Genomic DNA, 25,673 nt, shown 5'->3' on the forward strand with positions numbered 1-25,673 from the left:
GTGTGGTGAGGTTGTGGTCAGGTTGTGGTCAGTGTGTGGTCAGGTTGTGTTCAGGTTGTGGTCAGTGTGTGGTCAGTGTGTGGTCAGGTTGTGGTCAGGTTGTGGTCAGGTTGTGGTCAGTGTGTAGTCTGGTTGTGGTCAGTGTGTGGTCAGTGTGTGGTCAGTGTGTGGTCAGGTTGTGTTCAGGTTGTGGTCAGGTTGTGGTCAGGTTGTGGTCAGTGTGTGGTCAGGGTATGGTCAGTGTGTGGTCAGTGTGTGGTCAGGTTGTGGTCATGTTGTTTGTTTTCCTTCTCCTACACTGAAGAGATCATCATCTGTTTCATCCTTTAAAATGTGTTCAGTCAGGACAAAGCAGTTCGCCAGAGAGGAAGCTGGGAAATTCAAGTGTCGGTATCGGTGGCGTCTCCTCGTCGCTGATTCAGGAGGTCAGTAACCCCGCCCCCACACCTAACCCCAACCCCTCTTTTATGCTGCTGCTACTCTCTGTTTATCATATATGTATAGTCACTTTAACTATACATTCATGTACATACTACCTCAATTGGGCCGACCAACCAGTGCTCCAGCACATTGGCTAACCGGGCTATCTGCATTGTGTCCCACCACCCGCCAACCCCTCTTTTACACTACTGCTACTCTCTGTTCATCAAATATGCATAGTCACTTTAACCATATCTACATGTACATACTACCTCAACCAGCCTGACTAACAGGTGTCTGTATGTAGCCTCGCTACTTTTATAGCCTCACTACTGTATATAGCCTCTCTACTGTATATAGCCTGTCTTTTTACTGTTGTTTTATTTCTTTACTTACCTATTGTTCACCTAACACCTTTTTTGCACCATTGGTTAGAGCCTGCAAGTAAGCATTTCACTGTTGTATTCAGTGCATGTGACAAATAAAGTTTGATTTGATTTGAAGACCTAGTGGCTAGGACTCCTCTGTAGCCAATCTTCAGTTACTGCCCCACTAAAACTCCTTAGCGATCTTTATCAGCCCATGACATGAGACCATTCTCCCTAAATAAAGACTAATGACGATTTTTTTCCCTTATCAATTGAATTCATAGCCTATCAGAGCTCTTTCCTGACAAATGTCCGGTTGGCCGTAGTAGGAGCCACACTCGCTGGGAGGAGACGATAACGAATTATTCAGAATGCCTCACATGGGGGATGAAAAATCTATATTAGCCCCTATGGAAGAAAAAAGCAGAGGCCAATGGAAGCCGATATCATTCTGGAGGGAAGGAGGGAGTCAGCACTTAAGACAATGGTCAACAGTGGTCCTGTCTTAAAACAATGGTCAACAGTGGTCTTGTCTTAAAGCAATGGTCAACAGTGGTCTTGTCTTAAAGCAATGGTCAACAGTGGTCTTGTCTTAAATGGTCAACAGTGGTCTTGTCTTAAAACAATGGTCAACAGTGGTCTTGTCTTAAAAAAATGGTCAACAGTGGTCCTGTCTTAAAACAATGGTCAACAGTGGTCTTGTCTTAAATGGTCAACAGTGGTCTTGTCTTTAAACAATGGTCAACAGTGGTATTTTCTTAAAACAATGGTCAACAGTCATCTTGTCTTAAATGGTCAACAGTGGTCTTGTCTTAAAACAATGGTCAACAGTGGTCTTGTCTTAAAAAAATGGTCAACAGTGGTCCTGTCTTTAAACAATGGTCAACAGTGGTCTTGTCTTTAAACAATGGTCAACAGTGGTATTTTCTTAAAACAATGGTCAACAATGGTCTTGTCTTAAAACAATGGTCAACAGTAGTCTTTTCTTCAAACAATGGTCAACAGTGGCCTTGTCTTAAAACAATGGTCAACAGTGGTCTTGTCTTAAAACAATGGTCAACAGTGGTATTTTCTTAAAACAATGGTCAACAGTGTTTTTTTCTTAAAACAATGGTCAACAGTGGTCTTTTCTTAAAACAATGGTCAACAGTGGTCTTGTTTTTAGCAACAAGCAGACCCAAGTGGCCCAGGAAAGGGGGTCGGACTCACTCACTCTCTCTCTGTCTCTCTCTAACTAATAAATATTTATAACAGATAACTAAGGAAATGAGGTTCCTCATGGTCCTCTGACCGGCTGCACAGTTCAGTGACCAGAACTATTCGCATAGCACCTTCACACCTAGATCTTTACGTGTGATCCCCACTAGTGGGGCGGCAGGGTAGCCTAGTGGTTAGAGCGTTGGACTAGCACCCGGAAGGTTGTAAGTTCAAATCCCCGAGCTGACAAGGTACAAATCTGTCGTTCTGCCCCTGAACAGGCAAAACCCACTATTCCTAGGCCGTCATTGAAAATAAGAATTTGTTCTTAACTTACTTTCATGGTTAAATAAACTAGGATTGATTTCAATTCCTTTGACTGGGCATAAGCATTCATTAATACATCACGCCCATTCCTGTAGTAAATGAATGATGATTTTGTCATTGTTAAATGATAGACACATATTGTCCTTGCTGCCAAACCCCAAGTTTGTGTGTTTAAGAATGCCAGCCTGGCAAATAGGAATCTGATGAATGGGTACTGTGAAGTCTTAACAGGAGCTTGCTTGACACTCTGTTTCTGTTTGGGACTGACCCACATACCCCGGCCCTGTGTTAGGACACTACTTACTGCTCTGATTACTGCTCCCGGGCTGTGTCCCAAATGGCTCCCTATTCCCTATACTGTAGAGTACACTCCTTTTGAACAGGGCCCATAAGGCTGTGGTCTAAAGTAGGGTAGCGAATAGGGTGCCATGTGGGACACAGAACCTGGATTCCTCAGTTGGGCAGAGATCACTAAGGGATCACACTAACCCTCATATGATTTGAATGAGGTGAAAATAAATGAGTGGTCGGCTGTGTAGGCTGATATGGCTTCAGGGCAGCTTGGCAGTTTGCCAATAGTATTAATCCTACAGCCTGTAAAATCCCATAATGATGTGATGTTCATGTGATGTTCATGGTGACACTGCCTGCCACACTACTAGCCACACTGCTAAGCTAGGCTAGCGTCAGGTGATACTGCTAACCACACTGCTAGCCACACTGCTAGGCGAGGCTAAGACTAGCGTCAGGTGATAGTGCTAGCCACACTGCTAAGCGAGATTAAGACGAGCGTCAGGTGATACTGCTAGCCACACTGCTAGGCGAGGCTAAGACTAGCGTCAGGTGATACTGCTAACCACACTGCTAGCCACACTGCTAAGCGAGATTAAGACTAGCGTCAGGTGATACTGCTAGCCACACTGCTAGGCGAGGCTAAGACTAGCGTCAGGTGATACTGCTAACCACACTGCTAGCCACACTGCTAAGCGAGATTAAGACTAGCGTCAGGTGATATTATTGTGATCCTGGTGGCACAATATCAAAAGTCTGACTGCATGGAGATGCTTGGGAATATGGTCAATACGGGGGACCATGTTGTGGGTGTTTCAGGGGAAAGGGGTATATTTGACCTCCATCAGCGTGACAATGGTTAATAAAATCTCTCCATTTCTGCCCATTTTTTTGCGAGGTCTTGTAGGCCTTCTCATACAGCTGCAACTGTAAATGCATTTGTAAATCAAGACCTTTCTTGAGTTAGGCTCTGGGATGGTGCAACTGTTGAGAATGTGAGCCTATGGTTGTGTGGGGGGAAGGGTTGAGTGTGTGTGGGTGTGTGTGTGTATCCCACAACTGTTGCGAAGGAGTAAAAAATGTTAGGGACGATAGAGGATGATCCACAGCTATATATAATACAAATCGAGGTGAGGGCGATGGAAAGGCATTTGGCAGTTGATCTACTTCAATTCCGTAAATGGCACTGTGTGCTCTTTTCGAAGGATGTTGAGGGCTATGGGATACGGGGGGTCGGGGGTGGTCTGTCGGGCATTGGGATGACAACCCAACTCGGGATGAGGAGGGCTTTTAGCGGGTGGAATAGTAGGGACCAATTGGAGGTTTACTTAGTAGCAATACAAATATCATGGTACAGCTATATAGATACTCAATCATCATGTAACTTTTTAATGGTACGTTTACAAACATATATTTTGATAAAAATAATTGAAAGTTGTGTCTCATTATGATAGGTGGTGAAATAAGTATAGCCAGTTATAATTGTAATGGCCTAGCAGATAATAAGAAAAGACGATCAGTATTTACCTGGCTAAAAGAGAAGGAATATAATATATATTGTTTACAGGAAACTCATTCAACAATTTTAGATGAAGTTTTGTGGAAAAAAGACTGGGGGGGGGGGGGGAAATATACTACTCCCATGGGCAAAGGAATCCAAAAGGAGTGATGGTTTTAATTAACAGTCATTTTGATCCAAATGTGCAAATTGTCCAAACAGATTATCAAGGTAGATTGATTATTTTAAATATGCTATTGGACAATAAACAGATATGGCTTATTAACCTATACGGTCCGAATAATGATGATCCAAGCTTCTTTGAAAATATAAGAATAGTTTATAACTAGGACAGAAGAATTTATAACAGACTTTTTCATACATAACATAGGTACAGCAGATTCCGTTATTGTATGGGACACTTTTAAGTGTGCCTTTAGAGGCCCTGCAATTCAGTACTCATCTATAAAACAAAAGCCATTTAGATCAAAATAGTCCATATTAACAAAGGAAATGGAAGGACTAACAGTAAAGTTAGATAGCAATAAAAACGGTACCATAGAGGCTCAGAGTAAGTTAGAGGAAAAACAAAAAGAAATGTAGGAACTGATTCAAGAAAGATCTGGTGTAATATATTATAAAAATAAAGATCCATTGTAATATATTATAAAAATAAAGATCCAGTGTAATATATTATAAAAATAAAGATCTGGTGTAATATATTATAAAAATAAAGATCCATTGTAATATATTATAAAAATAAAGATCTGGTGTAATATATTATAAAAATAAAGATCCATTGTAATATATTATAAACATAAAGATCCATTGTAATATATTATAAAAATAAAGATCCATTGTAATATATTATAAAAATAAAGATCTGGTGTAATATATTATAAAAATAAAGATCCATTGTAATATATTATAAAAATAAAGATCCATTGTAATATATTATAAAAATAAAGCCAACTGGATGGAATATGGGGAAAAATGCACCAAACGATTTTTCAATCTTCGACATAGAAATGCTACCAAAAATAATTTACTGAAACTTGTTACAAATGATGGAGTCACGCATGATTCACCAAATGATATTTTGAAAGAGGAAGTAAAGTACTTTAAGAATATGTTTTCGTTTCAGTCTCCTCCATCTCCACTAACTGAAACTAATTGTATGGATCTTTTTCCTAATAATAATGTAAAATTAACATCTGTACAGAAAGACTCATGTGAAGCCAAATTTCAGAGGAGGAACTTCTTGATGCAATTAAAGCCTTTAAGGCTGGGAAAACTCCAGGGCTGGATGGCATACCAGTGGAAGTATACCAAACTCCAGGGCTGGATGGCATACCAGTGGAAGTATACCAAACTCCAGGGCTGGATGTCATAACAGTGGAAGTATACAAACCTTTTTTGATATACTCAGAGGACCGTTATTAGCATGTTTTAACCACTCCTATATAAACGGTAGATTATCAGACACGCAACAAGAAGGTCTGATATCATTATTACTGAAACAGGATCCAAGTGGTATATATAAAGATCCAGTCCATTTAAAAAATTGGAGACCTCTTACACTTCAGTGTTGTGATGCAAAAATCCTAGCAAAATGCTTGGAGCATAGAATTAAAAAAGTATTGTCAGATATTATTAATCTTAATCAGACAGGTTTGTTACATGGACGATACATTGGAGATAATATAAGACAAGTACTGGAAACAATAGAATAATATGAAATATCGAGGACACCAGGTCCGGTTTTCATAGCTGATTTTGAAAAGGCTTTTGATAAAGTACGACTGGAGTTTATATATAAATGCCTAGAATATTTCAATTTTGGGGAATCTCTTATAAAATGGGTTAAGGTTATGTATGGTAACCCTAGGTGTAAAATAGTCAATAATGGCTACATCTCAGGAAGTTCTAAACTGTCTAGAAGAGTAAAACAAGGTTGTCCACTATCGGCGTATCTATTTATTATTGCCATTAAAATGTTAGCTATTAAAATTAGATCAAACAATAATATTAAGGGATTAGAAATCCGTGGCTTACAAATGAAGGTGTCATTGTACGCCGATGTTTCATGTTTTCTTTTAAAACCACAATTAGAGTCTCTCCACGGCCTCATAGAGGATCTAGATACTTTTGCTATTCTCTCTGGATTAAAACCAAATTATGATAAGTGTACTTACTATATTACGTATTGGATCACTAAAAAAAAATCACATTTTACATTACCATGTAGTTTACCAATAAAATGATCTGACGGAGATGTGGACATACTCGGTATACAAATCCCAAAAGAAAGAAATGATCTCACTCCAATACATTTTAATAGAAAGTTATCAAAAATAGACAAGATCTTGCTACCATAGAAAGGAAAATACCTGTCTATTTGTGGAAAAATCACCCTGATTAACTCCTTAGTTATAATACAGTTTACCCTGATTAACTCCTTAGTTATATTACAGTTTACCCTGATTAACTCTAGTCATATCCCAGTTTACCCTGATTAACTCCTTAGTTATATCATAGTTTACCCTGATTAACTCCTTAGTTATATTACAGTTTACCCTGATTAACTCCTTAGTTATATCCCAGTTTACCCTGATTAACTCCTTAGTTATATCACAGTTTACCCTGATTAACTCCTTAGTTATATCACAGTTTACCCTGATTAACTCCTTAGTTATATTACAGTTTACCCTGATTAACTCTTTAGTTATATCACAGTTTACCCTGATTAACTCTTTAGTTATATCACAGTTTACCCTGATTAACTCTAGTCATATCCCAGTTTACCCTGATTAACTCCTTAGTTATATCACAGTTTACCCTGATTAACTCCTTAGTTATATCACAGTTTACCCTGATTAACTCTTTAGTTATATTACAGTTTACCCTGATTAACTCTTTAGTTATATCACAGTTTACCCTGATTAACTCCTTAGTTATATCACAGTTTACCCTGATTAACTCCTTAGTTATATTACAGTTTACCCTGATTAACTCCTTAGTTATCACAGTTTACCCTGATTAACTCCTTAGTTATATTACAGTTTACCCTGATTAACTCTTTAGTTATATCACAGTTTACCCTGATTAACTCCTTAGTTATATCACAGTTTACCCTGATTAACTCCTTAGTTATATTACAGTTTACCCTGATTAACTCCTTAGTTATATCACAGTTTACCCTGATTAACTCCTTAGTTATATCACAGTTTACCCTGATTAACTCCTTAGTTATATCACAGTTTACCCTGATTAACTCCTTAGTTATATCACAGTTTACCCTGATTAACTCCTTAGTTATATCACAGTTTACCCTGATTAACTCCTTAGTTATATCACAGTTTACCCTGATTAACTCCTTAGTTATATCACAGTTTACCCTGATTAACTCCTTAGTCATATCACAGTTTATCTATTTGCTTATGGTTTTGCCTACACCTAGTGACCTGCTTTTTAAATTACATGAATAAAAAATATTCAATTTGATTTGGAACGGTAAACCAGATCAAATTAAAAGGGCCTATTTATAAAACTAATATGAATTCAGAGAGCAGAAATTATTAAATAGTAAAGCACTAGACCCACTAAAGGCTTCAGTCAAAAGTTATACTTAAATCCAAACTGGTTCTCTAGTAGATTGGTATGAATGTCTCATCCTATATTCAGGAAGGGCCTTTTCCCCTTTATTCAGATTACACCTGCTCACTTTCAGTTGTTTGAAAAGGAAATAATCTCCAAAATATCTTTATTTTTTAAACAAGCCTTAGAAAGTTGGTTGCAATTTCAGTTTAATCCACCTGAAAAGAACAAATAATACAACAAATATTGTGGTTAAATTCAAATATACTAATTGATTAAAAAAAAAATGTATTTTTCGAAGAAATTTTAAAAAAGGTATAATTTTTGTGAATGACATCATAAATAGGACTGATGGAGTGTTGTCACACATGCAGCTAACACAGACATATGGAAATGTCTGCTCTACCCAAAATTACAACCAACTAATTGCAGCATTACCACAGAAATGGAAGAGGCAAGTAGAAGGGGGGAAAAGTAAGGAACTTGTATGTCGGCCCTGTATTAAAGAACATAAATGGTTAAAGAAAAGTGTGATGAATAAAAACACACCAATTTCATTTAAGGACCAAAAAACTGACAGCTGTACCATATAAATTGCAAAATAGTTGGGAAGAGATTTTCGATGTACCCATTCCATGGCACATGGTTTATGAAAGGTTCAGTACTTTTGTGAAGCATCACAGCACAGTTGAAAAATATATGGCAAATGGAAATCCAAAATGGATGGTGTTAAGAGATAGATGGGAGGGGTTGAATGGAGCTGAATGGACTGGAGGGTGTTAAGAGATAGATTGGAGGGGTTGAATGGAGCTGAAGGGGCTGGATGGTGTTAAGAGATAGATGGGAGGGGCTGAATGGAGCTGAAGGGACTGGATGGTGTTAAGAGATAGATGGGAGAGGTTGAATGGAGCTGAATGGACTGGAGGGTGTTAAGAGATAGATGGGAGGGGTTGAAGGGACTGGATGGTGTTTAGAGATATATGGGAGGGGTTGAATGGAGCTGAAGGGGGGACTGGATGGTGTTAAGAGATAGATGGGAGGGGTTGAATGGAGCTGAAGGGTGGGACTGGATGGTGTTAAGAGATAGATGGGAGGGGTTGAATGGAGCTGAAGGGGGGACTGGATGGTGTTAAGAGATAGATGGGAGGGGTTGAATGGAGCTGAATGGACTGGATGGTGTTGAGAGATAGATGGGAGGGGTTGAATGGAGCTGAAGGGGCTGGATGGTTAAGAGATAGATGGGAGAGGTTTAATGGAGCTGAAGGGACTGGATGGTGTTAAGAGATAGATGGGAGGGGTTGAATGGAGCTGAAGGGGCTGGATGGTTGAGATAGATGGGAGAGGTTTAATGGAGCTGAAGGGACTGGATGGTGTTAAGAGATAGATGGGAGGAGTTGAATGGAGCTGAAGGGAGGGACTGGATGGTGTTAAGAGATAGATGGGAGGGGTTGAATGGAGCTGAAGGGAGGGACTAACAACAAGATAAACAATGTAAAACATACAGGGTCTGTAAAATGTATATAGGTTCAGAACTGTTGTGAAATAGCACAGTTACAAATAGAAATCAAACTGGATGGACATCAGAAATAGAGGAAGGACTAAGAACAAACAAGAGAGAACTATTGTAAAGTAGACTGTCTGTAGAGTGTGTATAAGATGTATGGATTGAAGGTAGAAGCAGAAGTGTTTTATTAGTTTACTCCAATTGGGGGATCGGGGGAAGGGTTTGCGGGGAATAATAATAAAGGTATATTCTTTAAAAAAGTATGTATGTCTATATAGGTATGTGTATGTATATAGGTATGTGTATGTATATGGGTATGTGTATGTATATATGTGTATATATGTGTATATAGGTATGTGTATGTATATATGTGTATATATGTGTATATATATATGTCTATATAGGTATGTGTATGTATATATGTGTATATATGTGTATATATGTATGTCTATATAGGTATGTGTATGTATATGGGTATGTGTATGTATATATGTGTATATGTATGTCTATATAGGTATGTGTATGTATATATGTGTATATATGTGTATATGTATGTCTATATAGGTATGTGTATGTATATATGTGTATATATGTGTATATATGTATGTCTATATAGGTATGTGTATATATTTGCATGCGTGTATGGATATATATATTTACCCCAAATATAAGGGGGATTGGAAATGATGCAGACAATTACATTGATGGAAGCAACATTCTTTCCGCAATATTAAGCTGATCCACCTCCATTAAAAATACTAATAAAAATATATAAAAATGAAAAACATTAGTCACAGTTGCTGTAATGTAGCCTACTTTACTTTCTCAGCTTGACTTGTGACAACAAAGGCAAGAGTTTAGCATGTACATGTTGAAGAACTGGGGTGTTCTAAACTAACATATGGTATTGTCTTAAGGCAATTTATCAACACTTGTTGGATAATGTGTTGCTTGTTGGAAAATGCGTTACCTGTTTGAGCCATTAGTCTTATGGTCCAATGACTCACAGTCTTAACTCTACAAGATGCAGAGCAGGTTGGAACAAGGCCAAAGCTTGGCTGTCGGTTCCGTGTCTGAAGAAACACTCTACAGATATGTGAGTTACACACAGCAGATGTATGACTTAATACAGGAGTATTGAACCAGGGCCAAAAATATGTGCACAGTCATGTGTATATTTGGTAATGGGATGTTGTTGTTGACCTGGCCAGGCCTCTGAGATGTTTGCAGAGAGAGGGAATGTGGTACCAGTGGAATTTGAAAGGCAGTCTAACATCTATACAGGTGCTACTGCCCCTCTCACATCTAAACAGGTAATGCTGCCCCTCACATCTATACAGGTACTGCTGCCCCTCACATCTATACATGTACTGCTGCCCCTCTCACATCTATAGAACTACTGCTGCCCCTCTCACATCTATAGAACTACTGCTGCCCCTCTCACATCTATAGAACTAATGCTGCCCCTCACATCTATACAGGTACTGCTGCCCCTCACATCTATACAGGTACTGCTGCCCCTCTCACATCTATAGAACTACTGTTGCCCCTCTCACATCTATAGAACTACTGCCGCCCCTCTCACATCTAAAGAACTAATGCTGCCCCTCACATCTATACAGGTACTGCTGCCCCTCACATCTATACAGGTACTGCTGCCCCTCTCACATCTATAGAACTACTGCTGCCCCTCTCACATCTATAGAACTACTGCTGCCCCTCTCACATCTATAGAACTACTGCTGCCCCTCACATCTATACAGGTACTGCTGCCCCTCTCACATCTATACAGGTACTGCTGCCCCTCTCAAATCTATAGAACTACTGCTGCCCCTCTCACATCTATACAGGTACTGCTGCCCCTCTCACATCTATACAGGTACTGCTGCCCCTCTCACATGTATACAGGTACTGCTGCCCCTCTCACATCTATAGAACTACTGCTGCCCCTCTCACATCTATAGAACTACTGCTGCCCCTCTCACATCTATAGAACTACTGCTGCCCCTCACATCTATAGAACTACTGCTGCCCCTCACATCTATAGAACTACTGCTGCCCCTCTCACATCTATAGAACTACTGCTGCCCCTCACATCTATACAGGTACTGCTGCCCCTCTCACATGTATACAGGTACTGCTGCCCCTCTCACATCTATAGAACTACTGCTGCCCCTCTCACATCTATAGAACTACTGCTGCCCCTCTCACATCTATAGAACTACTGCTGCCCCTCTCACATCTATACAGGTGCTGCTGCCCCTCTTCCTCCTATGATTTGGTCACCATTCATTCCGAGGTTCTGAGACCCTAGAGTTGTGTTTAGGGGGAAACAAATTTCCACCCAAGGTACAGCTCTCATACAGTATGTGACCGTATAGGTCTTATACATGTTTGATGCCTGACCTTTCCCCTCCCCTTTGTTTAGACATTGTTAGATGTTGTCTGTGATGCCGGGAACACAACTAATGGTGTAGCCAGGTCAGTGATATCCTGCCATTTAGGTCTGCTCCCATATGGGCCAGTTTACCTCCATCCATACATTCATCTATTCCACAAATGAAGTTATGGTAATCTCATTAACATCTACGCCATCAGAGTAACCTATTTTCTAAATGATTCGGCTTCTATTGGCTTATTGGCCTGATGATTGAATTATTAGACATATTCTTCACTGGTTATTAACTAACTATAACTAAGTAACTTAGTTACTTATCCATTTGTCTATAGTCTAGACTCCCAACTGTAAATTTACAGTGTAAATATTGTGTAAAGGTAATTCCCTTATTTAGGCAGTCAACAGGCAGTTAACCAGTTCCCCGGTAGGCCGTTATTGTAAATTTGATTTTGTTCTTAACTGACTTGCCTGGTTAAATAACGATTAAATATAAAAAATATAAAATTAAAATAAAACAGGCACAAACAAAACTGAATGTAGAATTCATTTAACCATAAAAAAGCGTTAACACAGCCACAGAAAACCTTTGACAGTAACCAGTCTGGTGTAATAACACAGCCACAGAAAAACTTTGACAGTAACCAGTCTGATGTAATAACACAGCCACAGAAAACCTGTGACAGTAACCAGTCTGATGTAATAACACAGCCACAGAAAAGCTTTGACAGTAACCAGTCTGATGTCATAACACAGCCACAGAAAACCTTTGACAGTAACCAGTCTGATGTCATAACACAGCCACAGAAAACCTTTGACAGTAACCAGTCTGATGTAATAACACAGCCACAGAAAACCTTTGACAGTAACCAGTCTGATGTAATAACACAGTCACAGAAAACCTGTGACAGTAACCAGTCTGATGTAATAACACAGCCACAGAAAACCTGTGACAGTAACCAGTCTGATGTCATAACACAGCCACAGAAAACCTGTGACAGTAACCAGTCTGATGTCATAACACAGCCACAGAAAACCTTTGACAGTAACCAGTCTGATGTAATAACACAGCCACAGAAAACCTGTGACAGTAACCAGTCTGATGTCATAACACAGCCACAGAAAACCTTTGACAGTAACCAGTCTGATGTAATAACACAGTCACATAATACCCAGTATTTTCAGTCAGTAGCTGGACAGTTTACTGCCGACACAACACTACATAACACAGCACAACACAACACTACATAACACAGCACACCCCTACATAACACAACACAACACAACACAACACACTACTACATAACACAACATAACACAACACTACATAACACAGCACACCCCTACATAACACAGCACAACACTACATAACACAACACAACACTACATAACACAACACAACACAACACAACACTACATAACACAACACTACATAACACAGCACAACACTACATAACACAGCACACCACAAATCAAATCAAATCAAATCAAATCAAATTTTATTTGTCACATACACATGGTTAGCAGATGTTAATGCGAGTGTAGCGAAATGCTTGTGCTTCTAGTTCCGACAATGCAGTAATAACAAGTAATCTAACTAACAATTCCAAAACTACTGTCTTGTACACAGTGTAAGGGGATAAAGAATATGTACATAAGGATATATGAATGAGTGATGGTACAGAGCAGCATAGGCAAGATACAGTAGATGGTATCGGGTACAGTATGTACAAATGAGATGAGTATGTAAACAAAGTGGCATAGTATAGTATAAAGTGGCTAGTGATACATGTATTACATAAGGATACCGTCGATGATATAGAGTACAGTATATACGTATGCGTATGAGATGAATAATGTAGGGTAAGTAACATTTATATAAGGTAGCATTGTTTAAAGTGGCTAGTGATATATTTACATCATTTCCCATCAATTCCCATTATTAAAGTGGCTGGAGTTGAGTCAGTGTCAGTGTGTTGGCAGCAGCCACTCAGTGTTAGTGGTGGCTGTTTAACAGTCTGATGGCCTTGAGATAGAAGCTGTTTTTCAGTCTCTCGGTCCCAGCTTTGATGCACCTGTACTGACCTCGCCTTCTGGATGATAGCGGGGTGAACAGGCAGTGGCTCGGGTGGTTGATGTCCTTGATGATCTTTATGGCCTTCCTGTGACATCGGGTGGTGTAGGTGTCCTGGAGGGCAGGTAGTTTGCCCCCGGTGATGCGTTGTGCAGACCTCACTACCCTCTGGAGAGCCTTACGGTTGAGGGCGGTGCAGTTGCCATACCAGGCGGTGATACAGCCCGCCAGGATGCTCTCGATTGTGCATCTGTAGAAGTTTGTGAGTGCTTTTGGTGACAAGCCGAATTTCTTCAGCCTCCTGAGGTTGAAGAGGCGCTGCTGCGCCTTCTTCACGATGCTGTCTGTGTGAGTGGACCAATTCAGTTTGTCTGTGATGTGTATGCCGAGGAACTTAAAACTTGCTACCCTCTCCACTACTGTTCCATCGATGTGGATAGGGGGGTGTTCCCTCTGCTGTTTCCTGAAGTCCACAATCATCTCCTTAGTTTTGTTGACGTTGAGTGTGAGGTTGTTTTCCTGACACCACACTCCGAGGGCCCTCACCTCCTCCCTGTAGGCCGTCTCATCGTTGTTGGTAATCAAGCCTACCACTGTTGTGTCGTCCGCAAACTTGATGATTGAGTTGGAGGCGTGCGTGGCCACGCAGTCGTGGGTGAACAGGGAGTACAGGAGAGGGCTCAGAACGCAACCTTGTGGGGCCCCAGTGTTGAGGATCAGCGGGGAGGAGATGTTGTTGCCTACCCTCACCACCTGGGGGCGGCCCGTCAGGAAGTCCAGTACCCAGTTGCACAGGGCGGGGTCGAGACCCAGGGTCTCGAGCTTGATGACGAGCTTGGAGGGTACTATGGTGTTGAATGCCGAGCTGTAGTCGATGAACAGCATTCTCACATAGGTATTCCTCTTGTCCAGATGGGTTAGGGCAGTGTGCAGTGTGGTTGAGATTGCATCGTCTGTGGACCTATTTGGGCGGTAAGCAAATTGGAGTGGGTCTAGGGTGTCAGGTAGGGTGGAGGTGATATGGTCCTTGACTAGTCTCTCAAAGCACTTCATGATGACGGATGTGAGTGCTACGGGGCGGTAGTCATTTAGCTCAGTTACCTTAGCTTTCTTGGGAACAGGAACAATGGTGGCCCTCTTGAAGCATGTGGGAACAGCAGACTGGTATAGGGATTGATTGAATATGTCCGTAAACACACCGGCCAGCTGGTCTGCGCATGCTCTGAGGGCGCGGCTGGGGATGCCATCTGGGCCTGCAGCCTTGCGAGGGTTAACACGTTTAAATGTCTTACTCACCTCGGCTGCAGTGAAGGAGAGACCGCATGTTTTCGTTGCAGGCCGTGTCAGTGGCACTGTATTGTCCTCAAAGCTGGCAAAAAAGTTATTTAGTCTGCCTGGGAGCAAGACATCCTGGTCCGTGACTGGGCTGGGTTTCTTCCTGTAGTCCGTGATTGACTGTAGACCCTGCCACATGCCTCTTGTGTCTGAGCCGTTGAATTGAGATTCTACTTTGTCTCTGTACTGGCGCTTAGCTTGTTTGATAGCCTTGCGGAGGGAATAGCTGCACTGTTTGTATTCGGTCATGTTACCAGACACCTTGCCCTGATTAAAAGCAGTGGTTCGCGCTTTCAGTTTCACACGAATGCTGCCATCAATCCACGGTTTCTGGTTAGGGAATGTTTTAATCGTTGCTATGGGAACGACATCTTCAACGCACGTTCTAATGAACTCGCACACCGAATCAGTGTATTCGTCAATGTTGTTATCTGACGCAATACGAAACATCTCCCAGTCCACGTGATGGAAGCAGTCTTGGAGTGTGGAGTCAGCTTGGTCGGACCAGCGTTGGACAGACCTCAGCGTGGGAGCCTCTTGTTTTAGTTTCTGTCTGTAGGCAGGGATCAACAAAATGGAGTCGTGGTCAGCTTTTCCGAAAGGGGGGCGGGGCAGGGCCTTATATGCGTCGCGGAAGTTAGAGTAACAATGGTCCAAGGTCTTTCCTCCCCTGGTTGCGCAATCGATATGCTGATAAAATTTGGGGAGTCTTGTTTTCAGATTAGCCTTGTTAAAATCCCCAGCTACAATGAATGCAGCCTCCGGATAAATTGTTTCCAGTTTGCAGAGAGTTAAATAAAGTTCGTTCAGAGCCATCGATGTGTCTGCTTGGGGGGGGATATATACGGCTGTGATTATAATCGAAGAGAATTCTCTTGGTAGATAATGCGGTCTACATTTGATTGTGAGGAATTCTAAATCAGGTGAACAGAAGGATTTGAGTTCCTGTATGTTTCTTTCATCGCACCATGTCACGTTAGTCATAAGGCATACGCCCCCGCCCCTCTTTTTACCAGAAAGATGTTTTTTCCTGTCTGCGCGATGCGTGGAGAAACCTGTTGGCTGCACCGCTTCGGATTGCGTCTCTCCAGTAAGCCACGTTTCCGTGAAGCAAAGAACGTTACAGTCTCTGATGTCCCTCTGGAATGCTACCCTTGCTCGGATTTCATCAACCTTGTTGTCAAGAGACTGGACATTGGCAAGAAGAATGCTAGGGAGTGGTGAGCGCTGTGCCCGTCTCCGGAGTCTGACCAGAAGACCGCCTCGTTTCCCTCTCTTTCGGAGTCGTTTTTTTGGGTCGCTGCATAGGATCCACTCCGTTGTCCTGTTTGTAAGGCAGAACACAGGATCCGCGTCGCGAAAAACATATTCTTGGTCGTACTGATGGTGAGTTGATGCTGATCTTATATTCAGTAGTTCTTCTCGACTGTATGTAGTGAAACCTAAGATGACAACACTACATAACACAGAACAACACAACACAACATAACACAGAACAACACAACACTACATAACACAGAACAACACAACACTACATAACACAACACACCCCTACATAACACAGCACAACACTACATAACACAGCACACCCCTACATAACACAGCACAACACTACATAACACAACACAACACTACATAACACAACACAACACAACACTACATAACACAACACAACACTACATAACACAGCACAACACAACACTACATAACACAACATAACACAACACTACATAACACAGCACAACACTACATAACACAGAACAACACAACATAACACAGCACAACACTACATAACACAGAACAACACAACATAACACAACACAACACTACATAACACAGCACAACACAACACTACATAACACAACACACTACTACATAACACAGCACACCACACCACTACATAACACAGCACAACACACCACTACATAACACAGCACAACACTACATAACACAACACACCACTACATAACACAGCACAACACTACATAACACAGCACAACACAACACTACATAACACAGCACAACACAACATAACACTACATAAAACATAACACACAGCACAACACTACATAACACAGCACAACACTACATAACACAACACAACACTACATAACACAACACTACATAACACAGCACAACACACCACTAAATTACACAACACACCACTACATAACACAACACAACACTACATAACACAGCCCAACACAACACTTCATAACACAGCACAACACACCACTACATAACAAAACACAACACTACATAACACAGCACAACACAACACTACATAACACAACACACCACTACATAACACAACACACCACTACATAACACAGCACAACACAACACTGCATAACACAACACACCACTACATAACACAGCACAACACAACACTACATAACACAGCACAACACAACACAACACTACATAACACAGCACAACACAACACTTCATAACACAGCATAACACTACATACCACAACACACCACACCACTACATAACACAACACGACACTACATAACACAGCACAACACAACACTACATAACACACCACTACATAACACAACACAACACAACACTACACACCACTACATAACACACACACCACCATTACATGACACAGCATAACACAACACAACACTACATAATACAGCACAGCACTACATAATACAGAACAACACAACACTACAGCACAACACAACACTACATAACGTAACACAACACTACATAACACAACACAACCCTACATACACACAGCACAACACTACATAACACAGCACAACACAACACAACACACCACTACATAACACAACACACCACTACATAACACAGCACAACACAACACTGCATAACACAACACACCACTACATAACACAGCACAACACAACACTACATAACACAGCACAACACAACACACCACTACATAACACAGCACAACACTACATAACACAGCACAACACAACACTACATAACACAGCACAACACAACATAACACAGAACAACACACCACTACATAACACAGCACACCATTACATGACACAGCATAACACAACACAACACTACATAATACAGCACAGCACTACATAATACAGAACAACACAACACTACATAAAACAGCACAACACAACACTACATAACGTAACACAACACTACATAACACAACACAACCCTACATAACACAGCATAACACAACCCTACATAACACAGAACAACACACCACTACATAACACAGCACAACACTACATAACACAGAACAACACACCACTACATAACACAGCACAACACAACACTTCATAACACAGCACAACACAACACTACATAACACAGCACAACACACCACTACATAACACAGCACAACACTACATAACACAGCACAGCACAACACTAAATAAATCAGCATAACACAACCCTACATAACACAGCACAACACAACACAACATAACACAGCACACCACTACATAACACAACACTACATAACACAGCACAACACAACACTACATAACACAGCACAACACTACATAACACAACACAACACTACATAACACAGCACAACACTACATAACACAGCACAACACAACACTACATAACACAGCACAACACTACATAACACAACACTACATAACACAGCACAACACTACATAACACAACACAACACAACACTTCATAACACAGCACAACACAACACTACATAACACAGCACAACACAACACTACATAACACAGCACAACACTACATAACACAACACAACACTACATAACACAACACAACACTACATAACACAACACTTCATAACATAGCACAACACAACACTACATAACACAGCACAACACTACATAACACAGCACAACACTACATAACACAACACAACACTACATAACACAACACTACATAACACAGCACAACACACCACTAAATTACACAACACACCACTACATAACACAACACAACACTACATAACACAGCCCAACACAACACTTCATAACACAGCACAACACACCACTACATAACAAAACACAACACTACATAACACAGCACAACACAACACTACATAACACAACACACCACTACATAACACAACACACCACTACATAACACAGCACAACACAACACTGCATAACACAACACACCACTACATAACACAGCACAGCACTACATAACACAGCACACCACAACACTACATAACACAGCACAACACTACATAACACAGCACAACACTACATAACACAGAACAACACACCACTACATAACACAACACAACACTACATAACACAGCACAACACAACACTACATAACACAACACAACACACCACTACATAACACAGCACAACACTACACAACACAACACAACACTACATAACACAACACAACACAACACTACATAACACAGCACAACACTACACAACACAACACAACACTACATAACACAGCACAACACTACATAACACAGCACAACACTACACAACACAACACAACACTACATAACACAACACAACACACCATTACATAACACAACACTACATAACACAGCATGGGAATAGCAGCCATTTGGAGCCTGGCTGTCAGGCCCCATAAAAGGTTAGCACACAGAGGGCTTGCTTGTTGATACGCTAAAGCCACCAGCTCAGCTGGAACAGTTAATGAGGCCCCGCTCATGTCTCCTCCTCTCCCTCATTCCTTCCTCCCTCTTTCCACAGCCTCCACTTCCTCCTGGGGGGGGGGGGAAACAACTGCATGGAGGGAAGGATGGGTTCACTATCTATCTCTCCGTCTTTCGCTCTCTCTCTCTTTCTGTCTTTCTTTCTCTTTCTTTCACTCTCTCTACTCTCTCTCCTTTCAATTCATTTCAAGGGTCTTTATAGGCATGGGAAACATGTGTTAGCATTGCCAAAGCAAGTAAGGTAGATAATATACAAAAGTGAAATAAACAATAAAAATTAACAGTAAACCTTACACATACAGAAGTTTCAAAACAATAAAGACATTACAAATGCCATATTATGTATATATACAGTGTTGTAACGATGTGCAAATGGTTAAAGTACACAAGGGAAAATAAATAAGCATAAATATGGGTTGTATTTACAATGGTGTTTGTTCTTCACTGGTTGACCTTTTCTTGTGGCAACAGGTCACAAATCTAGCTACTGTGATGTCACACTGTGGTATTTCACCTAGTAGATGTGGGAGTTTATCAAAATTGGATTTGTTTTTCAAATTATTTTTGGGTCTGTGTAATCAGAGGAAATATGTGTCTCTAATATGGTCATACATTGGGCAGGAGGTTAGGAAGTGCAGCTCAGTTTCCACCTCATTTTGTGGGCAGTGTGCACATAGCCTGTCTTCTCTTGATAGCCATGTCTGCCTATAGCAATCTTTCTCAATAACAAGGCTATGCTCACTGAGTCTGTACATAGTCAAAGCTTTCCTTAATTTTGGGTCAGTCACAGTGGTTAGGTATTCTGCCACTCTCTTGTACTCTCTGTTTTGGGCCAAATGGCATTCTAGTTTGCTCAGTTTTTTTTGTAAGTTCTTTCTATTGTATAAAGTAATTATCTTTGTTTTCTCATGATTTAGTTGGGTCTAATTGTTTTGCTGTCCCCAGAACCAGCTTGCTTAGGGGACTCTTCTCCAGGTTCAACTCTCTATAGGTGATGGCTTTGTTATAGAAGGTTTGGGAATCGCTTCCTTTTAGGTGGTTGTAGAATTTAACGTCTCTTTTCTGGATTTTGATAATTAGTGGGTATCGGCCTAATTCTCCCTCCCTCCCTCCCTCCCTCCCTCCCTCCCTCCCTCCCTCTCTCTCTAGCCCGGGTCACAAGGGTTAAATTGAACAGATCTACCCATTGGCTTTCTGTCTCCTCCAACTTCCATCAGTTTCTTTACTAGACTTTGGCGGTATACCATGTATTATACGTTTTTTCAATAGTGTTGAATTATTTCTTTGAAGTTTTTCAATACATGTGAATATTTGTAGCTTCTTAAGTACATACCTGCAGTTAACTTGTGCAATACGTTAGGAAATAAATCAGATTGGTGCTTCCAAACTTCTTCCTTTTAAGAATGAGGGAGGCCACTGTATTCTTGGGGTACAGAAATGTTTTGGTACCCTTCCCCAGATCTGTGCCTCTTCACAATCCTGTCTCTGAGCTCTACGGACAATTCCTTCGACATCATGGCTTGGTTTTTGCTCTGACATGCCCTGTCAACTGTGGGACCTTATATAGACAGGTGTGTGCCTTTCCAAATCATGTCCAATCAATTGAATTTACCACAGGAGGACTCCAATCAAGTTGTATGTTCTAGCTGTGTCTGAATCCTGGCTTAGGAAGACATTTTCATCCCAAACGACAACATTTTCAGACAAGATAGAACTGCCAAAGGGGGCGGTGTTGCAATCTACTGCAAAGATAGCCGGCAGAGTTCTGTCCTACTATCCAGGTCTGTACCCAAACAATTTGAACTTCTACTTTTAAAAATCCACCTCTCTAAAAACAAGTCTCTCACCGTTGCCGCCTGCTATAGACCACCCTCTGCCCCCAGCTGTGCTCTGGACACCATATGTGAACTGATTGCCCCCCATCTGTCTTCAGAGCTCATGCTGCTAGGCGACCTAAACTGGAACATGCTTAACACCCCAGCCATCCTACAATCTAAGCTTGATGCCCTCAATCTCACACAAATTATCAATGAACCTACCAGATATAACCCCAAAGCCGTAAACACGGGCACCCTCATAGATATCATCCTAACCAACTTGCCCTCTAAATACACCTCTGCTGTCTTCAACCAAGATCTCAGCGATCACTGCCTCATTGCCTGCATCCGTAATGGGTCATTGGTCAAACGACCTCCACTCATCACTGTCAAACGCTCCTTGATACACTTCAGCGAGCAGGCCTTTCTAATCAACCTGGCCGGGATATCCTGGAAAGATATTGATCTCATCCCGTCAGTAGAGGATGCCTGGTTATTTTTTTTAAATGCCTTCCTAACCATCTTAAATAAGCATGCCCCATTCAAGAAATTTAGAACCAGGAACAGATATAGCCCTTGGTTCTCCCCAGACCTGACTGCTCTTAACCAACACAAAAACATCCTATGGCGTTCTGCATTAGCATCGAACAGCCCCCCCCCGTGATATGCAGCTTTTCAGGGAAGCTAGAAACCATTATACACAGGCAGTTAGAAAAGCCAAGGCTAGCTTTTTCAAGCAGAAATTTGCCTCCTGCAAAACTAACTCAAAAAAGTTCTGGGACACTGTAAAGTCCATGGAGAATAAGAACACCTCCTCCCAGCTGCCCACTGCACTGAAGATAGGAAACACTGTCACCACTGATAAATCCACAATGTCAATAAGCATTTTTCTACGCCTGGCCATGCTTTCCACCTGGCTACCCCGGTCAACAGCACTGCACCCCCCACAGCAACTCGCCCAAGCCTTCCCCATTTCTCCTTCTCCCAAATCCAGTCAACTGATGTTCTGAAAGAGCTGCAAAATCTGGACCCCTACAAATCAGCCGGGCTAGACAATCTGGACCCTTTCTTTCTAAAATTATCTGCCGAAATTGTTGCCACCCCTATTACTAGCCTGTTCAACCTCTCTTTCGTGTCGTCTGAGATTCCCAAAGATTGGAAAGCAGCTGCGGTCATCCCCCTCTTCAAAGGGGGTGACACTCTTGACCCAAACTGCTACAGACCTATATCTATCCTACCCTGCCTTTCTAAGGTCTTCGAAAGCCAAGTCAACAAATCCTTTACCGACCATTTCGAATCTCACCATACCCTCTCTGCTATGCAATCTAGTTTCAGAGCTGGTCATGAGGAGAGAAGGATGGTATGACGATATGAAAATCTGGATACTGCCCAAGCTTAATCCTTACTGGTGGGCTGGTTGGGGGCTGGATGTCAGGAGTCAGTGGCCGCCCTGGATTGTCTGAGCACAGTGAGCCCTCCCTGGGATGGACACGCTGGGACATAGACCCCCTACTAGTGGACCCACCCCCATCGTCACCCTAGTTATCGGGAGGTTGTCAGGACAAAGGACTAGGATCAGGAACATGAGATGTCTAAGGGTCTTTTAGACTCTGTGTCAGATCCTAGCATGCTGAAATAGATTGCTCTATCTGGCTATTGCTTTTCATTGGGCTGGTTCTACATTTAAGGTTTTTATCAGCAGTATTGTAGTCTGAAGCTTGTTGGCCATCCTCAGCTTTTTACTGTGCAGCTCTGTTCATCTTAATGAAGGAAGAGGACATTATATAATAAATATAGATGTAGAGGACATTATATAATGTATATAGTTGTAGAGGACATTATATAATGTATATAGATGTAGAGGACATTATATAATGTATATAGTTGTAGAGGATATTAATGTATATAGTTGTAGAGGACATTATATAATGTATATAGTTGTAGAGGACATTATATAATGTATATAGTTGTAGAGGACATTAATGTATATAGTTGTAGAGGACATTATATCATGTATATAGTTGTAGAGGACATTAATGTATATAGTTGTAGAGGACATTATATAATGTATATAGTTGTAGAGGACATTATATAATGTATATAGTTGTAGAGGACATTCATGTATATAGTTGTAGAGGACATTAATATATATAGTTGTAGAGGACATTATATCATGTATATAGTTGTAGAGGACATTCATGTATATAGTTGTAGAGGACATTATATCATGTATATAGTTGTAGAGGACATTAATGTATATAGTTGTAGAGGACATTATATCATGTATATAGTTGTAGAGGACATTAATGTATATAGTTGTAGAGGACATTAATGTATATAGTTGTAGAGGACATTAATGTACAGTTGGGCAAAAAAGTATTTAGTCAGACACCAATTGTGCAAGTTCTCCCACTTAAAAAGATGAGAGAGGCCTGTAATTTTCATCATAGGTACACTTCAACTATGGCAGACAAAATACCAGCAACAGTGTGTGAAAACCTTGTGAAAACATTTGACCTTTGTCATTGCCAACAAAGGGTATATACAGTGCCTTGCGAAAGTATTCGGCCCCCTTGAACTTTGCGACCTTTTGCCACATTTCAGGCTTCAAACATAAAGATATAAAACTGTATTTTTTTGTGAAGAATCAACAACAAGTGGGACACAATCATGAGGTGGAACGACATTTATTAGATATTTCAATCTTTTTTAACAAATCAAAAACTGAAAAATTGTGCGTGCAAAATTATTCAGCCCCCTTAAGTTAATACTTTGTAGCGCCACCTTTTGCTGCGATTACAGCTGTAAGTCGCTTGGGGTATGTCTCTATCAGTTTTGCACATCGAGAGACTGAAATTTTTTCCCATTCCTCCTTGCAAAACAGCTCGAGCTCAGTGAGGTTGGATGGAGAGCATTTGTGAACAGCAGTTTTCAGTTCTTTCCACAGATTCTCGATTGGATTCAGGTCTGGACTTTGACTTGGCCATTCTAACACCTGGATATGTTTATTTTTGAACCATTCCATTGTAGATTTTGCTTTATGTTTAGGATCATTGTCTTGTTGGAAGACAAATCTCCGTCCCAGTCTCAGGTCTTTTGCAGACTCCATCAGGTTTTCTTCCAGAATGGTCCTGTATTTGGCTCCATCCATCTTCCCATCAATTTTAACCATCTTCCCTGTCCCTGCTGAAGAAAAGCAGGCCCAAACCATGATGCTGCCACCACCATGTTTGACAGTGGGGATGGCGTGTTCAGGGTGATGAGCTGTGTTGCTTTTACGCCAAACATAACGTTTTGCATTGTTGCTAAAAAGTTCAATTTTGGTTTCATCTGACCAGAGCACCTTCTTCCACATGTTTGGTGTGTCTCCCAGGTGGTTTGTGGCAAACTTTAAACAACACTTTTTATGGATATCTTTAAGAAATGGCTTTCTTCTTGCCACTCTTCCATAAAGGCCAGATTTGTGCAATATACGACTGATTGTTGTCCTGTGGACAGAGTCTCCCACCTCAGCTGTAGATCTCTGCAGTTCATCCAGAGTGATCATGGGCCTCTTGGCTGCATCTCTGATCAGTCTTCTCCTTGAATGAGCTGAAAGTTTAGAGGGATGGCCAGGTCTTGGTAGATTTGCAGTGGTCTGATACTAATATTATCGCTTGCACAGTGCTCCTTGGGATGTTTAAAGCTTGGGAAATCTTTTTGTATCCAAATCCGGCTTTAAACTTCTTCACAACAGTATCTCGGACCTGCCTGGTGTGTTCCTTGTTCTTCATGATGCTCTCTGCGCTTTTAACAGACCTCTGAGACTATCACAGTGCAGGTGCATTTATACGGAGACTTGATTACACACAGGTGGATTGTATTTATCATCATTAGTCATTTAGGTCAACATTGGATCATTCAGAGATCCTCACTGAACTTCTGGAGAGAGTTTGCTGCACTGAAAGTAAAGGGGCTGAATAATTTTGCACGCCCAATTTTTCAGTTTTTGATTTGTTAAAAAAGTTTGAAATATCCAATAAATGTCGTTCCACTTCATGATTGTGTCCCACTTGTTGTTGATTCTTCACAAAAAAATACAGTTTTATATCTTTATGTTTGAAGCCTGAAATGTGGCAAAAGTTCGCAAAGTTCAAGGGGGCCGAATACTTTCGCAAGGCACTGTAACAAAGTATTGAGATAAACTTTTGTTATTA

General features: G+C 41.0%; 1 protein-coding gene across 1 annotated transcript in view; it reads left to right on the forward strand.

The window, feature by feature from the left end:
• LOC139411861 (AT-rich interactive domain-containing protein 3A-like) overlaps positions 1-25,673 on the forward strand; it is a 161,670-nt gene that overhangs the window by 25,859 nt on the left and 110,138 nt on the right. The window contains exon 3 of the mRNA XM_071158606.1: positions 342-425. Coding sequence (XP_071014707.1) covers positions 342-425 — 84 coding nt within the window. The remainder of the gene's footprint in view (positions 1-341; positions 426-25,673) is intronic.

Source organism: Oncorhynchus clarkii, chromosome 6 (assembly GCF_045791955.1).
Source record: "Oncorhynchus clarkii lewisi isolate Uvic-CL-2024 chromosome 6, UVic_Ocla_1.0, whole genome shotgun sequence".
Classification (NCBI taxonomy): Eukaryota; Metazoa; Chordata; class Actinopteri; order Salmoniformes; family Salmonidae; genus Oncorhynchus; species Oncorhynchus clarkii.